This window comes from Schistocerca piceifrons, chromosome 3 (assembly GCF_021461385.2).
Source record: "Schistocerca piceifrons isolate TAMUIC-IGC-003096 chromosome 3, iqSchPice1.1, whole genome shotgun sequence".
Lineage (NCBI taxonomy): Eukaryota > Metazoa > Arthropoda > Insecta > Orthoptera > Acrididae > Schistocerca > Schistocerca piceifrons.
The window spans coordinates 960,637,060-960,658,092 of NC_060140.1; the positions used below are offsets into that span (position 1 = coordinate 960,637,060).

At 40.6% G+C, this 21,033-nt stretch overlaps 1 protein-coding gene across 3 annotated transcripts in view; it reads right to left on the bottom strand.

The window, feature by feature from the left end:
* Positions 1-7,390: 7,390 nt before the first annotated feature.
* The window catches only part of LOC124789549 (mitochondrial enolase superfamily member 1-like), an 84,969-nt gene continuing 71,326 nt past the window's right edge, over positions 7,391-21,033 (bottom strand). For all 3 annotated transcript variants that reach the window (XM_047256950.1, XM_047256947.1, XM_047256948.1), the window contains exons 8-11: positions 16,635-16,769; positions 16,345-16,516; positions 10,586-10,767; positions 7,391-7,573 (exon numbers count right to left, since the gene is read on the bottom strand). In XM_047256950.1, the coding sequence (XP_047112906.1) occupies positions 7,448-7,573; positions 10,586-10,767; positions 16,345-16,516; positions 16,635-16,769 (615 nt within the window). In that variant the 3' untranslated portion in view covers positions 7,391-7,447. The remainder of the gene's footprint in view (positions 7,574-10,585; positions 10,768-16,344; positions 16,517-16,634; positions 16,770-21,033) is intronic.

The window sequence follows — 21,033 nt, forward strand, 5'->3', positions numbered from 1 at the left end:
CATTGCTTTTCACAATATATATAAATGACCTAGTAGATAGTGTCGGAAGTTCCACGCGGCTTTTCGCGGATGATGCTGTAGTATACAGAGAAGTTGCAGCATTAGAAAATTGTAGCGAAATGCAGGAAGATCTGCAGCAGATAGGCACTTGGTGCAGGGAGTGGCAACTGACCCTTAACATAGACAAATGTAATGTATTGCGAATACATAGAAAGAAGGATCCTTTATTGTACGATTATACGATAGCGGAACAAACACTGGTAGCAGTTACTTCTGTAAAATATCTGGGAGTATGCGTGCGGAACGATTTGAAGTGGAATGATTGTATAAAATTAATTGTTGGTAAGGCAGGTACCAGGTTGAGAGTCATTGGGAGAGACCTTAGAAAATGTAGTCCATCAACAAAGGAGGTGGCTTACAAAACACTCGTTCGACCTATACTTGAGTATTGCTCATCAGTGTGGGATCCGTACCAGATCGGGTTGACGGAGGAGATAGAGAAGATACAAAGAAGAGCGATGCGTTTCGTCACAGGGTTATTTGGTAACCGTGATAGCGTTACGGAGATGTTTAACGAACTCAAGTGGCAGACTCTGCAAGAGAGGCGCTCTGCATTGCGGTGTAGCTTGCTCGCCAGGTTTCTAGAGGGTGCGTTTCTGGATGAGGTATCGAATATATTGCTCCCTCCTACTTATACCTCCCGAGGAGATCAAGAATGTAAAATTAGAGAGATTAGAGCGCGCACGGAGCCTTTCAGACAGTCGTTCTTCCCGCGAACCATACGCGACTGGAACAGGAAAGGGAGGTAATGACAGTGGCATGTAAAGTGCCCTCCGCCACACACCATTGGGTGGCTTGCGGAGTATAAATGTAGATGTAGATGTAGATGAAGTCAAGAGAGGATTGGAAGAGACAGGTCGTCGACAAGGCCTGGGCCCTCCATGGGCTGTAGCATCGGAAAAGGAGGAGGAGATTCATGTATTAAGAGCCTTCTCAGCAATATGGCAAAATTGCAGGCTACCATTATACTGATAGAATATTCTTTGTTACAACAACTAGGAGTAAAATTTTATTCTGTTGTTCAGTTTTATAATATAGTTTATTGGCAGCTTTAGAAGCCTGGTGATGTAGCTTGCTGTCCCACTACCCACTCAGAAAGTAGCCTTTCTTTAGTTTTGAAAGGGTGCAATTTGCAGTTAAGCCATTGGTGTTCAGTTATAATTTTCCGTATTTGTGTTTGACAGTGAAATTGTAGTCGTTTAGTTTTAAAGACCAGCATATTAGGCAACTTTTTTGTGTAATAAATAGTATAATGAACCATGGACCTTGCCATTGGTGGGGAGGCCTGCATGCCTCAGTGATACAGATGGCCATATCGTAGGTGCAACCACAACGGAGGGGTATCTGTTGAGAGGCCAGACAAACGTGTGGTTCCTGAAGAGGGGCAGCAGCCTTTTCAGTAGTTGCAGGGGCAACAGTCTGGACGATTGAGTGAACTGGCCTTGTAACATCTACCAAAATGGCTTTGCTGTGCTGGTAATGCGAACAGCTGAAAGCAAGGGGAAACTTCAGCCGTAAGTTTTCTCGAGAGCATGCAGCTTGTTCTCCAGATGGGGACTGCTCTGGAGGCCATCATTATCAGGAGAATCAAAAATGGCATTCTATGGATTGGAGCATGGAATGTCAGATCCCTTAAATGGTGCAGGTAGGTTAGAAAATTTAAAAAGGGAAATGGAAAGGTTAAAGTTATAGTGTGCGTTAGTGACGTTCAGTGGCTGGGGGAACAGGACTTCTGGTCAGGTTGTAACGTGCCAGGCTGTATCCTCATATTAGTGCCTCTTACTAGTTCACGTCACAACCGGATGTACCGGTATTGAAACATTTCCTCACCCAGTAGATAGTGCGCAGTGTTCTCGACCTACCTTGCTTTGCTTATTCAATATTGTCTTCTCGGTAGCTGCGTCTGTCTCACCTAAATCACACTACAATTAAGAAGCCAGGATCCTAGATTATGTTTTCCAAAATCAAAAGTCAAGCCCTTATTCATTGTTGAACACGTATGACAACCATAGTGCGATTTATTTGATATCACTCACACCCACAATATTCACGTGACCAGGCGTCTTACACTTAATCGTCACATTAGGTAGGTCAAAAACTTCCAGTCTTTAACAATGTTCACAATTACATTTACCGAAAAATTAACCAACTTGCCGCACTTTTGCTCCAAGAGAATCTGACCGAGAACTAACTGAAAAAATACTAAATGTCTTTTTCCAAAGCTGTTTCACAGAGGAAGACTGCACTGTAGTTCCTTCTCTAGATTGTCGCACAGATGACAAAATGGTAGATATCCAAATAGACGACAAAGGGATAGAGAAACAATTCAAATCACTCAAAAGAGGAAAGGCTGCTGGACCTGATGGGATACCAGTTCGATTTTACACAGAATACGCGAAGGAAGTTGCCCCCCTTCTTGCAGCGGTGTACCGTAGGTCTCTAGAAGAGCGTAGCATTCCAAAGGATTGGAAAAGGCCACAGGTCAGCCCCGTTTTCAAGAAGGGACGTCGAACAGATGTGCAGAACTATAGACCTATATCTCCAATGTCGATCAGTTGTAGAATTTTGGAACACGTATTATGTTCAAGTATAATGACTTTTCTGGAGACTAGAAATCTACTCTGTAGGAATCAGCATGGGTTTAGAAAAAGATGGTCGTGTGAAACCCAGCTCGTGCTATTCATCCACGAGACTCGTAGGGCCATAGACACGGATTCACAGGTAGATGCCGTGTTTCTTGACATCTGCAAGGCGTTCGATACTGTTCCCCACAGTCGTTTAATGAACAAAGTAAGAGCATATGGACTATCAGACCAATTGTGTGATTGGATTGAAGAGTTCCTAGATGACAGAACGCAGCATGTCATTCTCAATGGAGAGAAGTCTTCCGAAGTAAGAGTGATTTCAGGTGTGCCGCAGGGGAGTGTCATAGGACCGCTGCTATTCACATTATACATAAATGACCTTGTGGATGACATCAGAAGTTCACTGAGGCTTTTTGCGGATGATGCTGTGGTATATTGAGAGGTTGTATCAATGGAAAATTATACTGAAATGCAGGAGGATCTGCAGCGAATTGACGCATGGTGCAGGGAATGGCAATTCAATCTCAATGTAGACAAGTATAATGTGCTGCGAATACATATAAAGATAGATCCCTTATCATTTAGCTACAAAATAGCAGGTCAGCAACTGGAAGCAGCCAACTCCATAAATTATCTGGGAGTATGCATTAGGAGTGATTTAAAATGGAATGATCATATAAAGTTGATCATTGGTAAAGCAGATGCCAGACTGAGATTCATTGGAAGAATCCTAAGGAAATGCAATCCAAAAACAAAGGAAGGAGGTTACAGTACGCTTGTTCGCCCACTGCTTGAATACTGCTCAGCAGTGTGGGATCCGTACCAGATAGGCTTGATAGATGAGAGAGAGAAGATCCAACGGAGAGCAGCACGCTTCGTTACAGGAACGTGTAGTAATCGCGAAAGCGTTACGGAGATGATAGATAAACTCCAGTGGAGGACTCTGCAGGAGAGACGCTCAGTAGCTCGGTACAGGCTTTTGTTGAAGTTTTGAGAACATACCTTCACCGAAGAGTCAAGCAGTATATTGCTCCCTCCTATGTATATCTCGTGAAGAGACCATGAGGATAAAATCAGAGAGATTAGAGCCCACACAGAAGCATACCGACAATCCTTCTTTCCACGAACAATGCGCGACTGGAATAGAAGCGAGAACCGATAGAGGTACTCAAGGTACCCTCCGCCACACACCGTCAGGTGGCTTAGGGAGTATGGATGTAGATGTAGATGTAGAAAACTGCACCAGCTCAGACCTTATATAGACGAGCGCTTGAATATTTGACTATTTCCGTTAATATATTATAGTTTATAATTTCCCAGGGTTAAAATGATCCTTTCTAACTGGTTTTGAAGTTAACTATTGGGTTTTATTATTTAAATAACATGAGTGAGCTGTATCAATTTAAATACGCGGAACTAACTTATGACCGAGCGAGGTGGCGCAGTGGTTACACACTGGACTCGCATTCGGAAGGACGACGGTTCAATCCCGCGTCCGGACATCCTGATTTAGGTTTTCCGTGATTTCCCTAAATCACTCCAGGCAAATGCCGGGATGGTTCCTCTGAAAGGGCACGGCCGACTTCCTTCCCCATCCTTCCCTAATCCGATGAGACCGATGACCATGCTGTCTGGTCTCCTTCCCCAAACCAACCAACCAACCAACTTATGCATCCGCCGTGGGAATTCCCGACTTATAACCACGGCAGCCCTTTTGAACAATAATTTTTACATATTCAAATTTACTTAATTCTTAATTAATGCACTTGCAAAGTTAAGACTGGAGTTATTTTACATAGAAAAATAAAGGTAGCAAAATATCGAAACAGATCTCGGAATTATTTGGTAGTTTGGTCACAATTGGCACTGAAAGTCATGTAGGCTACATATTTTAAGTCTTAATATCTATTTAACTAATAGACTTTAGGTTAATTTGAACACTTTGCTGGAAACAGTAAAATTTAGGCTTTCTTTTGGATGCAGTCTTATAGCTGAATTTGACCTATTAGCTCACTCGAATTTTACTTAATATGTATTGCACAATATACGTCATTATCCATAACTGTTAATAGTATGCATTTCCAATAAAACTGATTAGCTCATTACTTTCAGAATAGACATTAGAATGTACTGAAATAATAGATATTACTAGGGGAATTTTGTTTAAACTATTTCTGAATTCTGTACTATGAGGCTGAAGGCCACAGAATCTGTAGTCGGAATCTGAGTAGTGAAGAAGGGGGGGGGGGGGGAAAGGTTTATTGCTTAATTAAGTTACTGAAGGAGTGTAAAACCAAAACAGGATAGCAGTGGGCAACCCTGCTTCGTTACAAGGTGAATACAACATTATCAATACAAATGGGTAGAGCATGTAACTAATTTGGAGGTACTGAACAGAACTGGGAAGAAGAGGAATTAGTGGCAATACTTGAGACTAGAAGAAGGGATCAGTTGGTAGGACACATTTGGAGGCATCAAGGAATAATTAGTTTAGTACTGGAGGGAAGTGAGGAGAGTAAAAATGATAGAGGTAGCGTAAGAGATCAATACAGTTAGCAGATTCAGAAGGATGTAAGTTCCAGTAGTTACTCAGAGATAAAGATACATTCACAGGATTGAGTAGCATGGAGAGTTGCCTCAAACCAGTCTTTGGACTGAAGACAACAACAACAACATAATAAAGACATAACTGCCATGTCAGTTCAGAATGATACTTGACTACAGTGAAATGTTATACTATATAAGTAATTTGTGGTGCCAGAAACTCCCTTTTGGTTGTACTGTAAATAATCTCTATTTGTTTTAACTTCCATGAAATGTAGCCTATTGGCCTATGAGGTCACCCTAGGCTCAGTTAATATACACGACCATCATAATTCCTAGCACTGCTAGATAAACTGAATGATTTCACAAACTCTTGTTAAACTAATACTGGCAACTATGTTAGAACCTCCTTTTAACTTTGATACCCCTTTTTCACAATTGGGTTCCACATTAAACTTATGCCCTTTTTTAACTGTTAATTAGGGGTGTAGAAATCTTCACATGATGAGGATTGAATCACAGATCATAGTACAAAAGCCCTCGAAGCAACTGTAATTATTTTGCACAACTAGGGGCAGGGAATTCACGAGCATCGCCCGTTGAGGGTGGAATGGCCATACTTCTTTGCCTGTAGAGAAGCTTTTACCACATTCACTAATCCCAAAATTCACAAGGTTTTTGCCTCATTGGCTCTCAAGCGCCCAGTGACTAGCCTGGTCAAGAAGGTAACGTCCAGTCTCTGCTCTAAATAAACAGTATGGTTGTGATGACGTTGTTATGTCATGCCATAAACTGATGGGCATCTTGTTGCAGCACCACTAAACAAACAGCACCTGGTAAAGTTCATGGAATAGAACACTGAGTTTCCATGCCTATGCTGGGATCTATTCTGTTAATGAGTCTATCTTCTGCTTGTGCTTCTGCTCCGTCAAGGAGAGCCACATTTTGAGTACTTTTGTTGCCCAGGACATAGGTTGGCACAAGTACTTCATAATTTTCTGAAGTTTTTTCCTTTGAGAGAGGACAACTTGCCACATTCAAAACTGATGCTCCTATGGTTGGTACATTCTAAACCCTTGGTCAATATTTCAAGCCTCTTCAGTTAACAAAAATTCTGCCAAGTCAAACTATGCAGTGGCATCCACTATGAGCTTTAGTCATGTGATGTTCAGCTGAAATTCATAACTTCATACAAATGTCTTGCTATTTCATGAATGTTCTAAAGGAAAACAACATTCTCGGTCACTGTTTAGGTGGGAATAAAATTACTAAGTGAAATGTAGAGCCATATTTATAAATACTGCTACCTGAATTTATGGTTGGAACATTTATAGCTAAATCTGCAGGATACTGAAGTACACATTAGGTATGGTCAGATTTTCCCAGGACACCTGCAACCACTCCCACAGCTTTTTGTATTCTACTTGAAATGGTTCTAGCTCCTTTGATGATGACCTCGATACTCCCTCACAATTCAGTATTCATCAATTGGAGCTTTTGTGCCTCAGTTTGGAAAGACTAATAGGCCCCCTTCACTGTTGTTAAAGACACTTTTTAGCTGCTAACATGTGATGCACCACTTTTAACTCTATAAGTACTTGTTACTCAAAATATGGCAGCAAACAAACATTGATATGCAACATAAAAACTGAAGCTAAACACTAGTACAGACAGAACATTCCCATTTGGCTGGTGTGTTTTCATGTGTGTTTCTAATCAGTGAAACCTACACTGACACTGTCAAAGACCTTTTTTATCTCCACCGTCAAGTGAGTGTATCCCCCTTTAAACACACTTCCGACCATATGTCCATGTAACCCTTTTACCTCATTATCCTCTCAGCAATAGTTTCTTGCAGTTTGTTCCTATTTAGAAAAAATATCATGTAAGTGAAAAATACCAAGTCATACCATTGTTTAGAATGCTTTTTAAATTGTAGGTACTCTTTTAATTGCCTGGATACTTTGGGTCACATGCCAGATGGAGGTAAGGATATACCACTTGCAAAAGAACTGTGCCCAATAAGATGCTGTGGTGTTCAAACTAACCTTCAGGTTCAGAGAAGCTACAGCTCCTCTTTTCAGTAATACTACACGTGTTAGTGAAAAAAAAAATTAATATGCTTATGGGTAGATTTGCAACTCTTGATGTGCTTCTGTGTTAAATTTGGGCAAAATTAAGAAATATTAACAATGGTAAAATGCATTGAATAAAATGAAGTTTTATTTCAGCTTATTTTTGAAGTACAAATTTGTATTTTAACTGAGTGGTACATGAGGTCGTTGGAATGTTCCCTCATTAAACATCTTCTCCCATTCGTGTCCAAGTGGGTACTCATAAGATTCTGCTGATTCAGCTTTCATCTTTGTACTGTAACCTGGAGCCTGTTAAAAGATACAGCACATAATTAAAATTAAAATATAAATTAACTGGTACAGTATCTATAATTAAGCAGTGTACAAACAACTCATTTCTTATAAAGTGCAGCTGAAGTCCTTTTCAGTAGCTTCCAAGGATGTTTGACCATTGCTTTATGTGGTACACTTCAGAATTTTGACCAGTCCTCATAAGTTAGTCTGTTTGCCACAGCAGTAATTAGGTTTTATACTTCCCTGACTCTTCTGTTTTACAATAGCACCACTAACAGTGTACCTGAGCGTTTGTAGCTCCTGAGGAATGTCTCTGATAGACTGGCAAAAGTCCCTAAAACCATGCATCATTCAACTTGATCAGGTTTCTCTAGTGACTGATTTGAGACAAAAATCAATAGTTGTATTTGCACTTATACACCATCAGATGTATATTGTGACTCAGTGCAGAGTGCAGTCAGCAGGATGTCCAGAAACTCCTTACATAGTGTATGGGAGGCAGGTGCTGTACAGCAATGGTAAATGAACACAGTTTGAGGGAATTTATTATAAAGACAACTGCGTAGCTCAAATATCACGGTGGGGTGTGTCCTTGATCTTACTGCTACATAAGAATGTTATTTACACTACTGGCCATTAAAATTGCTACACAAAGGAGAAATGCAGATGATAACGGGTATTCATAGGACAAATATATTATACTAGAACTGACATATGATTACATTTTCACGCATTTTGGGTACATAGATCCTGAGAAATCAGTACCCAGAATAACCACCTCTGGCCGTAATAACGGTCTTGATACACCTGGGCATTGAGTCAAACAGAGCTTGGAAGGTGTGTACAGGTACAGCAGCCCATGCAGCTTCAACACGATACCACAGTTCATCAAGAGTAGTGACTGGCGTATTGGGACGAGCCAGTTGCTCGGCCACCATTGACCAGACGTTTTCAATTGGTGAGAGATCTGAAGAATGTGCTGGCCACGGCAGCAGTCGAACATTTTCTGTATCCAGAAAGGCCCGTACAGGACCTGCAACATGCGGTCGTGCATTATCCTCCTGAAATGTAGGGTTTCGCAGGGATCGAATGAAGGGTAGAGCCACGGGTCGTAACACATCTGAAATGTAAAGTCCACTGTTCAAAGTGCCGTCAATGTGAACAAGAGGTGACTGAGACATGTAACCAATGGCACCCCATACCATCATGCCGTGTGATATGCCAGTATGGCGATGACGAATACACGCTTCCAATGTGCGTTCACCGAGATGTCGCCAAACACGGATGCAGAAACTCGATTCATCCGAAAAAATGACGTTTTGCCATTCGTGCACCCAGGTTCATCGTTGAGTACACCATCGCAGGCGCTCCTGTCTGTGATGCAGCGTCAAGGGTAACCGCAGCCATAGTCTACGTGATGATAGTCCATGCTGCTGCAAACGTCGTCGAACTGTTCGTGCAGATGGTTGTTGTCTTGCAAACGTCCCCACCTGTTGACTCAGGGATCGAGACGTGGCTGCACGATCCGTTACAGCCATGTGGATAAGATGCCTGTCATCTCGACTGCTAGTGATACGAGGCCGTCGGGATCCAGCACGGCGTTCCGTATTACCCTCCTGAACCCACCAATGCCATATTCTGCTAACAGTCATTGGCTCTCGATCAACACGAGCGGCAATGTTGCGATACGATAAACGACAATCGCTATAGGCTACAGTCTGACCATTATCAAAGTCGGAAACGTGATGGTATGCATTTCTCCTCCTTACACGAGGTATCACAACAAAATGCATAACAAACTGACTTTCAGATATCATTTGAAAGAACAGAAGTAATGACTAACATAAAAACTGCCTCCCCACACCTCTGGACGAGTTATGGAGATGTCAGCAGAGTAGAAAAACTGAAGTACCTGGATGAGATCATTATGAGAAAAAAGAAAATTGACATGGAAGCAGTTAAGGCATAAATATGCAAACTTGAAATAGACTTCCAAAAGTCTTGCACGATCTACAAGAAAAAATACCTTTCATAAAACCTAAATACATCATTATGAAATGGTTCTGAAGTCAGTAGCTATGTGTGTAGCCAAAACCCTATCTGTAAATTCAAATAGAGGCCATCCTTGAAGAGCCAGAAAAAAAAGAGGAGCACAGAATCATTAGGGCATTTGTGGGACCCAATTACATAAATGTCATCCACAAGTCTGTGGCAAAGGCGAGAAAGTATGACACAATCTACCAATCTACAAAAGAAGTGCACAATTTTACAATTATCTAGAATGGATGGGCAGGAACAGGTTGACCAAGAAGATCTTCCTCTTTCTTTCTGCAGACTTCAAAAACAGAATGTCCTGGTTTAGAAATCCCAAAGACAACCTCCAACTCGTACCAATCAAACCTGAAGATACCTTTGACAAGAATCTCTTTGGCAAGAAAACTGTGATGAATGGGCTACACTAAGATACAGAACCAAAACGAAGATGCCGTGACCCCTTCAACGGAGGAGCGTAAGCAAGCTTGTTGACAAAGAATTAAGGATATTTGGGCTGCTCAGGAATTAAAGTTCACTGCTAAATGTAACAAGACTTAATTCAGGACGGAGGAGCGTAAGCGAGCTCATTGACAAAGAATTAAGGACATTTGGGCTGCTAAGGAATTAACGTTCACTGCCAAATGCAACAAGATTTAATGTGGTCTTAGACAGCCCCAGCAAAATAACAATATAAAGACAAACTGGAGTGCTATCTCAAAGCTTGCTAAAAACCATGGACTGATAATATCGCCAACTGCCTCTGTAATTTTCTGTGTTATTTATGGTGTATTTTGCTTCTTCAATTGTTTTACAAATAATTAATATCTTCATTTACGTCATTTCTCATCTGATGACAGTTTTATATCCTGAAGTAAGAGCAATGCTACACAGGAAAGCCATGTATGTTTGTGATTCTATTAAGCTACTTCTATTGCAATTTAGGTTTTCATCAGTATTTCATTGTGATGCATTTCTGTGTCAGTGAATACTTACAGTAGGTGCAATGTAGTGAGCATGTTTAACATTGGTTGGGTTTTCAAAATGCTCATGCTGCTGATCGACATACTCAATTACTCGGTTCTCCTTCGTTGTCGAAAGGCAGATGTAATCAAATATCTGGAGATGTTGCACCATCTCACAGAGTCCAACACCACCAGCATGAGGACAAACTGGAACTGTAATAAAGAAAAAAATAATTAATCCTTCCATCATTTCTATGAATATAATTGAAAACACCAGCTTTTGAAAATATAGAGCTATCATACAAAGTTTTTGTGACTTTCTTCAGATTCAAACGTATGTGTGTGTTGGGGGGGGGGGGGGGGGGGGGGGGCGTCTGCCTGCCTGCCTGCCTGCTTAATGTTATGATTTTATGATTTGGAGGTCAATGGTAGGTCAGTGGTGACCATGCTCTTATGTAACTATGTAACTTTTGGAGAACAGATCCCTACTTAACTCAAGTTGAATTGCCAAGTGACACACAGCCACAAAAAGGAGTGTCTTAGATTAGGTTAACATTTCATCCAAATCTTCCTTCAGAACAGACATTAAATAAACTAAGGTGAACATACTTTTTATGTTTTAATCTTTCTGTCCAAAAGAGGAATGTGAGTTTGAATGCTTAACAGTCATCGCCACTTTTTGTGTGTGTATCCATCACTTACTTGAGTCTTCAACACAGAAGGGAGTGCAGGTCTATCATGTGAATCATTATTTTTGTCTGATCCACAATTATTGTAACAATTATTTTGAGTACTGCAAAGTACATGGAATTATTTTATTTAACAATTTAAAACAGCCCTCAATGTGATCCCCCAGGTTTTCTCTGTGCAAATGATTAATAGTGTGCTTCCAGGTATTCTGCTGAGCTGTTGGTTCCATTTTATGCACAATATTTTAATGAGTGACCTAGCCATCTTCTTCAGGTATGATGAGTTTTGCTGTTTTGTGTGTTCACTGCCTAGACTCCAACCATATTGTGAACTAGTTTCTGGGACAGCGTAATTAAGAAGTCTATCAAAATGAAGGTGTCAGAAAACATGAAAAACAGGGAAGGCTCTTGGAGGCTAGCACTCAGTTTATTAAAATGTTGCCAGTCATGATATCCACCAGAGTTGGAAGAAGGTGAGAGAATTACTTTTACATGTGTGGTGTCTGTTCTTTCGGGCATGTCTGAAAGAACAGACACCACGCAGTCATGATTCCATGGATGTATATATACATGATGAAAGAGAGATACCAACATCAGCTGCATGAGGGCATTGATATAATTCAACAGTGATAAGCGAAAATTCAGCTGGACTGAGACTCAACCTGGATTTTCTGCTTAAGGCGGGCAGTCTCCTTACTCGCTTCAGCTATCCAAGCATGCTTCTTGTCCAACCCAAATTCCCAGCTTGCCGCACATTGATTTCGCACCTGCCCTAGTCCATTTTTCTTATTGCTTGCAGTATCTCATATGATTCTCACAAGAAAACGATCTAAATATTACTATTATATGTGTGGTGTCTGTTCTTCTGGACATGTCCAAAAGACAGTCAGATAGCTGAAGCGATTAACGCGACCCCTCACTTAAAGCAGGAAATCCGGGATGGAGTCCCAGTCTGATACAAATTTTCACTTGTTGCCACTGAATTATTTCAGCACCCTTAGGCAGCTGATATTGGGTTTCTCTTTCATTGTGTTGAGAGAGTCTGAGTTTCACAGAATATCAGTGCTGTCCGTGAAAAACCAAGGGACATAGTGGGCATCAGAAATAGAACTCAGTTATAAATAGCAGAGAGGGACCAACAATAATTCACAATCTGGTTTGAATCCAGGCAGCACATACACACAACAGCAGAGCTTGCAGTGCCTGAAGTAGAAAGCTGGGTCAGTAGATATTGTACATAAAATGAAAACAACAGCTCAGCAAAACCATGAAAGGCTATCAAGCCCTCAAAAGGCAAATAATTGTCCTTAAACTGTAATATGTAACTTTATTTCTATGAGCATGTGTTATGCAACAATATATGAATAACTAGAAATGCTGTAGGAATAAGTAAAAGGAGCTACAAAAAAAAAGTAAGAAATTATATACGTTACATAATAAGAAAATTTTATCAACCACTGATGATGTCTATAAAATACACATTGTACCATGAATGAATGAATAAATAAATAAATCAAAAAGAAAAAAATGATGTAGGTATGTCTCATTCTGCATAGACCTTGGGCACACTACAAGGACTTAAGCAATGATTACACAAGTATTCAGGGGAACTTATATTTTGTAACCTTTGTTTGAGCCAGCTGAAAAGCAAATGATTAAAGAATGCAATTGGCAGCATTTGTGTACTCTGTTGCCCAACTTATTGGATAGCTCAATAACAGATTCATGAAAATCAACTCTGAACAAAGTGCAATACTTTTGCTTATGTGTATATTGATTACAATATGTGCCAACAATTCTGATAATTGATTCAGATGTATGTTGTGTGTGTTTCCTATCTGCATTGTTCAGAAATATAAGAATGCTGATGTTTATAAAGAATTGAATGAGATCATCTCTGCAAATTCATCACCCAGAGTATTCACTAGTAGTGATAGCTCATTTTACAGCTGCAACCTTTCAATCTGCCTTTGGTCTACAGCAGAAATATTCTTAGAAGGTGTAGATGATCCAGATAGTAGTAATAATAATAAGAAGAAGAAGACGACGAGGAGGAGGAGGAGGAATTTAGGGCATATGCATGTTCTCATGTTTGTTCGTACTTCTATACACTGATCATGACTGGCTGTTATTACAGTGAAGTACTGCATGAGGAGACAAGAATTATCAACTCCATGCTCAAAAATTTCAAACATACAATTGTATGCCATGTTCACTACTGAGCAATGAAATTATTATTGACTGGTGTTAGAATTTAGAAATAAACTAGTATCAGCTTTAGTACATACTGATTTCATTCTTTAGGAGTTGGGACACACAAGAAGGTACTTTCTGAAATCTGAACAGGACGGTTAGTTTATGACAGTTTTGTGCAGGAACTGCAATGAAATGGAACAATTAAACGTGTTGGAAACTTCGCATGGCATCTCCCCTGAATATGCAAATTACTATAACAAGGCAGATGTTCCTCACAATGCAAAATATCTTTATACTAACAGCAGAATCTTTGAAATTATAGCAGCTCCACAAAATAAAAAAATTGTGATTTAGTGGAACTACAATACACAAAACTGTATCACTTTTATGAAACCCTGTAATTGTCTCTCATTGTGATGCATAAGTTTGAAATTTGGCTCAAGGTGGCTACAAACTTCCTCTTTAATGGTGCAAAAACATGGTGCCCTGTGACTTCAACCTCGGGCTCAGTGACACTTCAAACAGCAAGGTGTCAACACAGGTGAAAAATAGGCCACAGCTCAGAAGTTCATGAGACGTCAGTAAAGTAGGGTTGAATGTGGTTGCAGTGTTGAACATTGTCCTGATGCTCACTGTACTGTGAACTGTAGGTTTCACCTGAGAAATGTGTGGGAATCAGTGCCCCAAGGGAAGGGGTAATTTCAAATGTATATGAATTCCTAAGGGACCAAACTGCTAAGGTCATCGGTCCCTAGACTTACACACTACTTAAATTAACTTAGACTACTAACGTATGCTAAGAACAACACACACACCCATGCCCGAGGGAGGACTCGAACCTCCGACGGAGACAGCCGCAGGGATTGTGGCAAGACGCCTCAGACTGCGCGGCCGGGGTCATTTAATTGCTGCCATTTATGCCACCTCCTGAGGGTTTTTCATGTTGTTTCTGAGAGGCTGTGTGTCTCAAATAGTTTCCTCAGTTCCACATAAGAAAACTGTGTGATTCCAAAGCTGGGTGCTGCAGTTTTGACTGCCATCACAGAGACATCAAAGGAAGGGGTAAAATGTGTGTAAGAGAGTGTGTTACAACCTTCCCATCATGTGACACATCCATGATTGGGCAGAACTGTGGTGAAATTTGATGCCAATGTCACGTCATTCACCCACACTACATCTCATATGAACTTAAGAGTTGTGACTTTCTTTTTTGCATGTGTCGACACCTTGCTGTTTGAAGGGTTGCCAAACCAGGGGATGATGTTGCAGAGTGCCGTACTTCTGCACCATTACAGAGGTAGGCTGTAGGCACCTTTGAGCTAAATCTCAAATTTATGCATTACAATGGGAGACAATGAGGTTTTGGAAAAATTGATACTTCTTTTTTGTTGTGCATTGTATCGACATGTCTTTTATGAACTTATTGATACATGAGAACTCCATGACGTCTTTAAAATTACAGTTTGGATATGGTAGTGTAAGCCACTGAAATAATTTTAGCAGAAAAATTTTGTGCATCTTCTGAATCATTTGAAGCTTATTAGAATGACACTAACTGCAACTGATTTCAGTGTCCATTTTTCAACAATGATAAATTTTTGATGAAAATATTCTACAAGGGTCAAGAGATGAATTATACTTTATAGGAATTTTGTGATGTGGTGTTGTCATGGTTGCACAGTTTATTTTTTAGGCTCAGAAAATGTATATGGCAATTTTATAGTTTAATTTGAGATAGTTACGTTATTTAGTGTAATTTGAGATAGTTACCTGGAAGACAAATATTACACTACACCAAACTTTTTGTCAACCTAGCACGTTTTGGTTAATTGTGCAGTTTTCTAAGTAGTAATCAAAAACAAATCTCAGACCTACAACGTGGCACTGATAAGAGTAAACTTAAGGTCCAGTACTCTCTTTTGGAAAAAATCAAATAGGGTTTCCAGTTCTCTGTCTACAATTAGAAGATATATATTTCTGTTTTGTATGATTCCAGAAGCAGAATCAAAGGGGGTGTTAAGGAGTGAGACAACTGGGAGAGGAGGGAATAGTGTGAGTGGGCCAAAGAGGAAGTAGAGATTTTCCCTGGAATATAATCATATTTAAATGATTTGGCACAGTTTACAATGTTTCTTGTGCATTTTAGAGTTAATATAATAGATATAACAGACTGATAGAACAAAAGTGACTGGATAGTAATGATGAAGTGATGTCACCCTCTCGTTCCTTTCCGTATCCAGTAAGGAAAGACTAGGTTGCTTGTGGAAACACAATAGCAACTTCCAAGATGTAAATGGTATGGAGAGTGGTTGTGAGGTACATTCCTTAATCCAAAGTGATGTGTGTACTATAATCTACCCTATCAGTGCTACAGAAAATTGTTCAGAACTTCAGGTTATAAAATCACTCTTTGGACCACAACAACCTGGAAATACATGACTTTGTCGGAGTGGCTGGTAATAACAGCTACAAGCTATCTGGTAAACAATTACATATTGAAGAGAAGTGGTGGCCCCATTGACTCTGTCACAGTAAAAACTTGCTTTTTGATCACACGATACTTTCAGTTGATGGCCTAGCACCACATCCTCAAAGTATGAACTTGACTATGTATTACAAATAAATAGGTGAGATATCTGCTCATGGCCCAAAATCTCCTTTGAAAAATGCAATGGAGCTGTGAACAGCAATGTAAGTGGCATACCTCAATGTTTATGCACACATGCTCCATCAGTTAGTTTATGTCATGTAGATTGCTGCTCTTCATAATGGCAGATATCCTAAGCATTATGAATGTTCTGGTACTGCAGCATAATAAATGCAAAATTATTTTTACATCTGACTAAGAGTTCATAATACAGGTTGCATTTTAAAAAGAGCCAATATAATGCAGCTTTAAACATACCTCCCAATTTGTAAGCCATTAGGTAAACAGACAATATCTCATTGACACCACCAATGCGACATGAATCAATCTGACAATATTGCATTCCACCAGCCTGCAGAAACTGCTTGAACATTACGCGGTTGCAGCACATCTCTCCAGTTGCCACACCAATCCCAAGTGGTTTCAGTGCCTATTTTGTTTAAAAATGCACAGAAAAACAATAAATCATTTTGACATCAAATTTATTTTGTTTCCAATAATTCCATTTCCTAAAATATTTAATTATAGTTACTGGGCATTTGCTGTACCTTGGCTATTGCAGCATGTCCAAGAACATCATCAGGGGAAGTAGGTTCCTCGATCCAAAGTGGCTTGAACTCGGCCAGTTCCTTCATCCAGTCAATAGCTTGCTGTACGTCCCAATTCTGATTGGCATCTACCATCTTCAAAAAAAGGATGCCAATCAGTAATGTATGTTATAATATAACTCAGTATTTACAAAGTCAACTTTTACCTACACAAAAATATGCGCAGATTGGGACCAGGATGTAAGAAACATAAGATTACTTTTAAAAAATCATGAACTTTCAAAACTACACATTTCTTATTCGAAAGGTAAAGAGGAATGACTAGGGAAAAAACAAATACTAACATAGTTTCACCCAGCTGAGCATCAAACCCGGCCCCCTGCAGTTGGCATTCAGCCACACTCACCCCGCAGCTACCAAGGCGGACTTCCTGGTGACTGACTGATGTGTGCTACACAGAAACATAACACACACACACAAACAAACACACACACACTTGTGTGATTCATGGAGAGTGATAACTGGGAAAGTGTAGAGTGAGTAGGGAATGGCACATTAGTTACGGGCACTCTATTATATTTCATTTATATATCATTATTGGATAATGGATAATCCATTCAGCTGTTTTACTGATGTTATTTGATTCATATAATCAATCAATTTAAAAATTATACAGTCTTATCTTCAGACGTCCTTGTGACAGTCCAACTCATCCAAAACTCTCAAATACAAAAGTGATCCAAAACATTGGCAAATTGAAAATCAGTAGTGCTACTGTAAGCATAAAATATGCCAATTCTTGTGTACATTCTATGTGAAGCTACTGGGGCTGTGATGCACAGCATTTTCAGCCACTGGGCATCTGGGTTTGTGGAAAAGTAGTGTTCCAGCAGCAACACCATGGGATATGTTGACATGCAGGAACATGAGGCCAGCATGTAGTCTAACGATAATAGGACAGGAACCATGGAAACACGTGAATTAAGTGGTCAATGTCTTGAATGAGATTTTTCACTCTGCAGCGGAGTGTGTGCTGATATGAAACTTCCTGGAAGATTAAAACCGTGTGCCGGACCAAGACTCAAACTCTGGACTTTTGCCTTTCGTGGGCAAGTGCTCTACCAACTGAGCTACCCAAGCACGACTCACGCCCTATCCTCACAGCTTTACTTCTGCCAGTACCTCGTCTCCTACCTTCCAAACTTAACAGAAGCTCTCCTGCGAACCTTGGTAGAGCACTTGCCTGCGAAAGGTAAAGGTCCCGAGTTCGAGTCTTAGTCCGACACACAGTTTTAATCTGCCAGGAAGCTTCATATCAGCGCACACTACGCAGCAGAGCGAAAATCTCATTCAGGAAACATCCCCCAGGCTGTAGCTAAGCCATGTCTCCGCAATATCCTTTCTTTCAGGAGTCCTAGTTTTGCAAGGTTCGCAGGAGAGCTTCTGTTAAGTTTGGAAGGTAGGAGACGAGGTACTGGCAGAAGTAAAGCTGTGAGGACGGGGCGTGAGTCGTGCTTGGGTAGCTCAGTTGGTAGAGCACTTGCCCACGAAAGGCAAAGGTCCCGAGTTTGAGTCTCAGTCCAGCACACAGTTTTAATCTGCCAGGAAGTTTCATGGCCAATATCTTGTAAACAGAAATGGAGGATACTGTGGAATATCAACTGAAGGTGAAACTTGAAACTTCCTGGCAGATTAAAACTGTGTGCCCGACCGAGACTCGAACTCGGGACCTTTGCCTTTCGCAGGCAAGTGCTCTACCATCTGAGATCTGAGCTACCGAAGCATGACTCACGCCCCGTCCTCACAGCTTTACTTCTGCCAGTACCTCGTCTCCTGAAGATGTCGATGAACCAAGAAAATGTTTCTTTGGGAGCATTGTAGCCAGTTGTGGTGATGTGACCAGTAGATAGACTAGCGTATTTCATTTGTCTTGCTTTGAAAGAAGTGAAAAGTGCTGGTGTAAGAAGCAGATAGAATCAAGAGACAGATTTTGTTGGAAGCCATATTGGACTTACACAATGGGATCATAGTGGTAATGTTTGTAATCAGATATAGTGTAAATCTAGCAGAGATATTCAGCCTGTGTCTCTCATCCTTCCCTATCTCTGTTTTGACATATCATTATTTTCTCAGTGCTGGTGAAAGTGATCTGTATCCTCTCTCCTCCCTCAAATTACCTCTTCATCTCACAAATACACAGCCATGGTCACTACAACTGTAAAGGTTGGTTGCATTTTATTTGTGTGTGTGAGGTTGAGGGGGGGGGGGGGGGGGGAGGGAGGGAGGGAGGGAGGGAGGGAGGGAGGGAGGGAGGGAGGGGGAGAGAGAGAGAGAGAGAGAGAGAGAGAGAGAGAGAGCACATATTCGTGTGCCTCTGTCAATGGCGAGATTATGAACAATGAAGCATTGTAAAAGCTAGAAATATTTTGCTGACTGTTTTCTTATGCTGTTACTCTTTATTTGACCCATTTCTGCTGTACACGAATATGAATTATTTTTTTTTATGTTTATGTTTTTTACATACAGAGTGTACAAAATTGTGCCAGAAAATGTATGCCTAGTGATTTATTCTTCTAGCAATTTATTCTACAAGGGTTAGTGCAAAAGCCACTGCAACTATTTTTTTTCTTGCAGATATGTGAACAGACCACAAACTGCTGTTTGTCACATTAAAGCTATGGATGCATAGTGTGTATTCACAACAATAGATGGCTCTGTGATCGCTCGTAGCAGCATATAGTGCACTACAAAATCAGTTGTGTGGCAAGTGTCATGTGAGATTGAAGTAACCCATTTTGAGCTGCACACACACACATCAAAATAAATCTACTCCAAGGAAGAAATGTGAAAGAATGTCACAGTGAATAATGCCCTCCCACACCATATGGTAGCATAGTGGGTGGGAAAGTTTCAGCAAGAGCATGTGGCAACTGGTGATAAGTATTGCTTGGGATGACCTTTGAGTGTGCAGGCCAGTGTGGCATATTCCATAATAGAGTATCTCTTGGAGGAGACAGACAATGGACGCTACTGCAGTTAGAAAGAGTAAGCGGTATTGAGAAACCAACCATCCACAGGATATTGGGAACAGACCTACAAATGTGCAAAATTGCTTCACAGTGGGTACTTGCTTGAACTGAAAGAAGTTCAGTGGTGGTTTTGATACGTAATATGCTACAAACATTTAGCACACCACAACAGGATGGCAACCACTTCTTCTCATGCATAATCACCATTGATGAATTTTGTGCCAAGCGATATGAACTGAAACTCAAAAGATCGATCCACAGAGTGGTGACATGCCTGATCACCAAGGCAACAGAAGTTATATCAGAAAACTTCCCCTGTGAAATTGGAAGTGTTTGTCACATATGATGTCAGGGGTGTCAGTGTTTCACAAGGCAGAATAATGAGAACTGGAATTTATTGATGCGACAGGTATGATGTAGCATTTGGGCGGAACGTCTGAATCTTGTGGACAGTGCAATTATATGGCAAGACAATGCAAAACCACATAAAGCAGAGTGTGAATGGTGGCAACTGTGACACTGGGTGTGGGAAGGATAGGAACACCCACTGTAGTCTCATGAGCTTTTGCCCTATGATCTCACATAAAAGATAAACAAATCACTATGTGGCAAGCAGTTTGCGACAAGAGAGGACATTTCAATTGCTGTGTGACAACAGGTGACCCAATTCAGACATGGTGCAAGAAATGGTGGTGCAGATGGTGTTCAGTGCATCCCACGTTGTTGGCAGCATTTGGTGAACGTTGCAGGGGGCTACTTTGAATGCCTTTAGATCCAGTTTTGTCATGTCAACTGTATGTGTGATGCGCTGTAATTATTTTGCACCATCAAACCAGTATTGTCCTGGACACTACTATAATAAATATGTGAGGTGCAATGTTCACATGTTCTTCAGTGTCTATACGGATAGTCCCCACCTTGTTGTTTCATCTGTATATGTTGCATTTTCAGATTGGCTGGTATCTGCAGGATGAAAACAGTTGCAATGACTTTTGCCCCAACTGTCATTTATACAAATTACACGTGTACAAAACACATTTACAGCTACAAAAATTGCTCGAAGTGACCACTCTCTGCTTCCATGCATTCCCTGAGCTTTCATTCCAAATTTGGTCAAATCAATTTTCAATATACTCTCTCAGAACATTGACATTTGGTATACGAGTTTAATACAGCAAGGAGTTTATATGTCCCCATAGGAAAAAACCAATGGTTTCAAATCTGACAATCGAGCAGACCCTTCAATGGATCCCCCTCGGCCAATCCACTTGTTCAGAAACTAGTTATCAAGATACTGGTAAACTATCCATGTAAAGTTAGGTGGAACACCATCGTGCATAATCCACATTTGTTGGGTGATATCTAGAGGT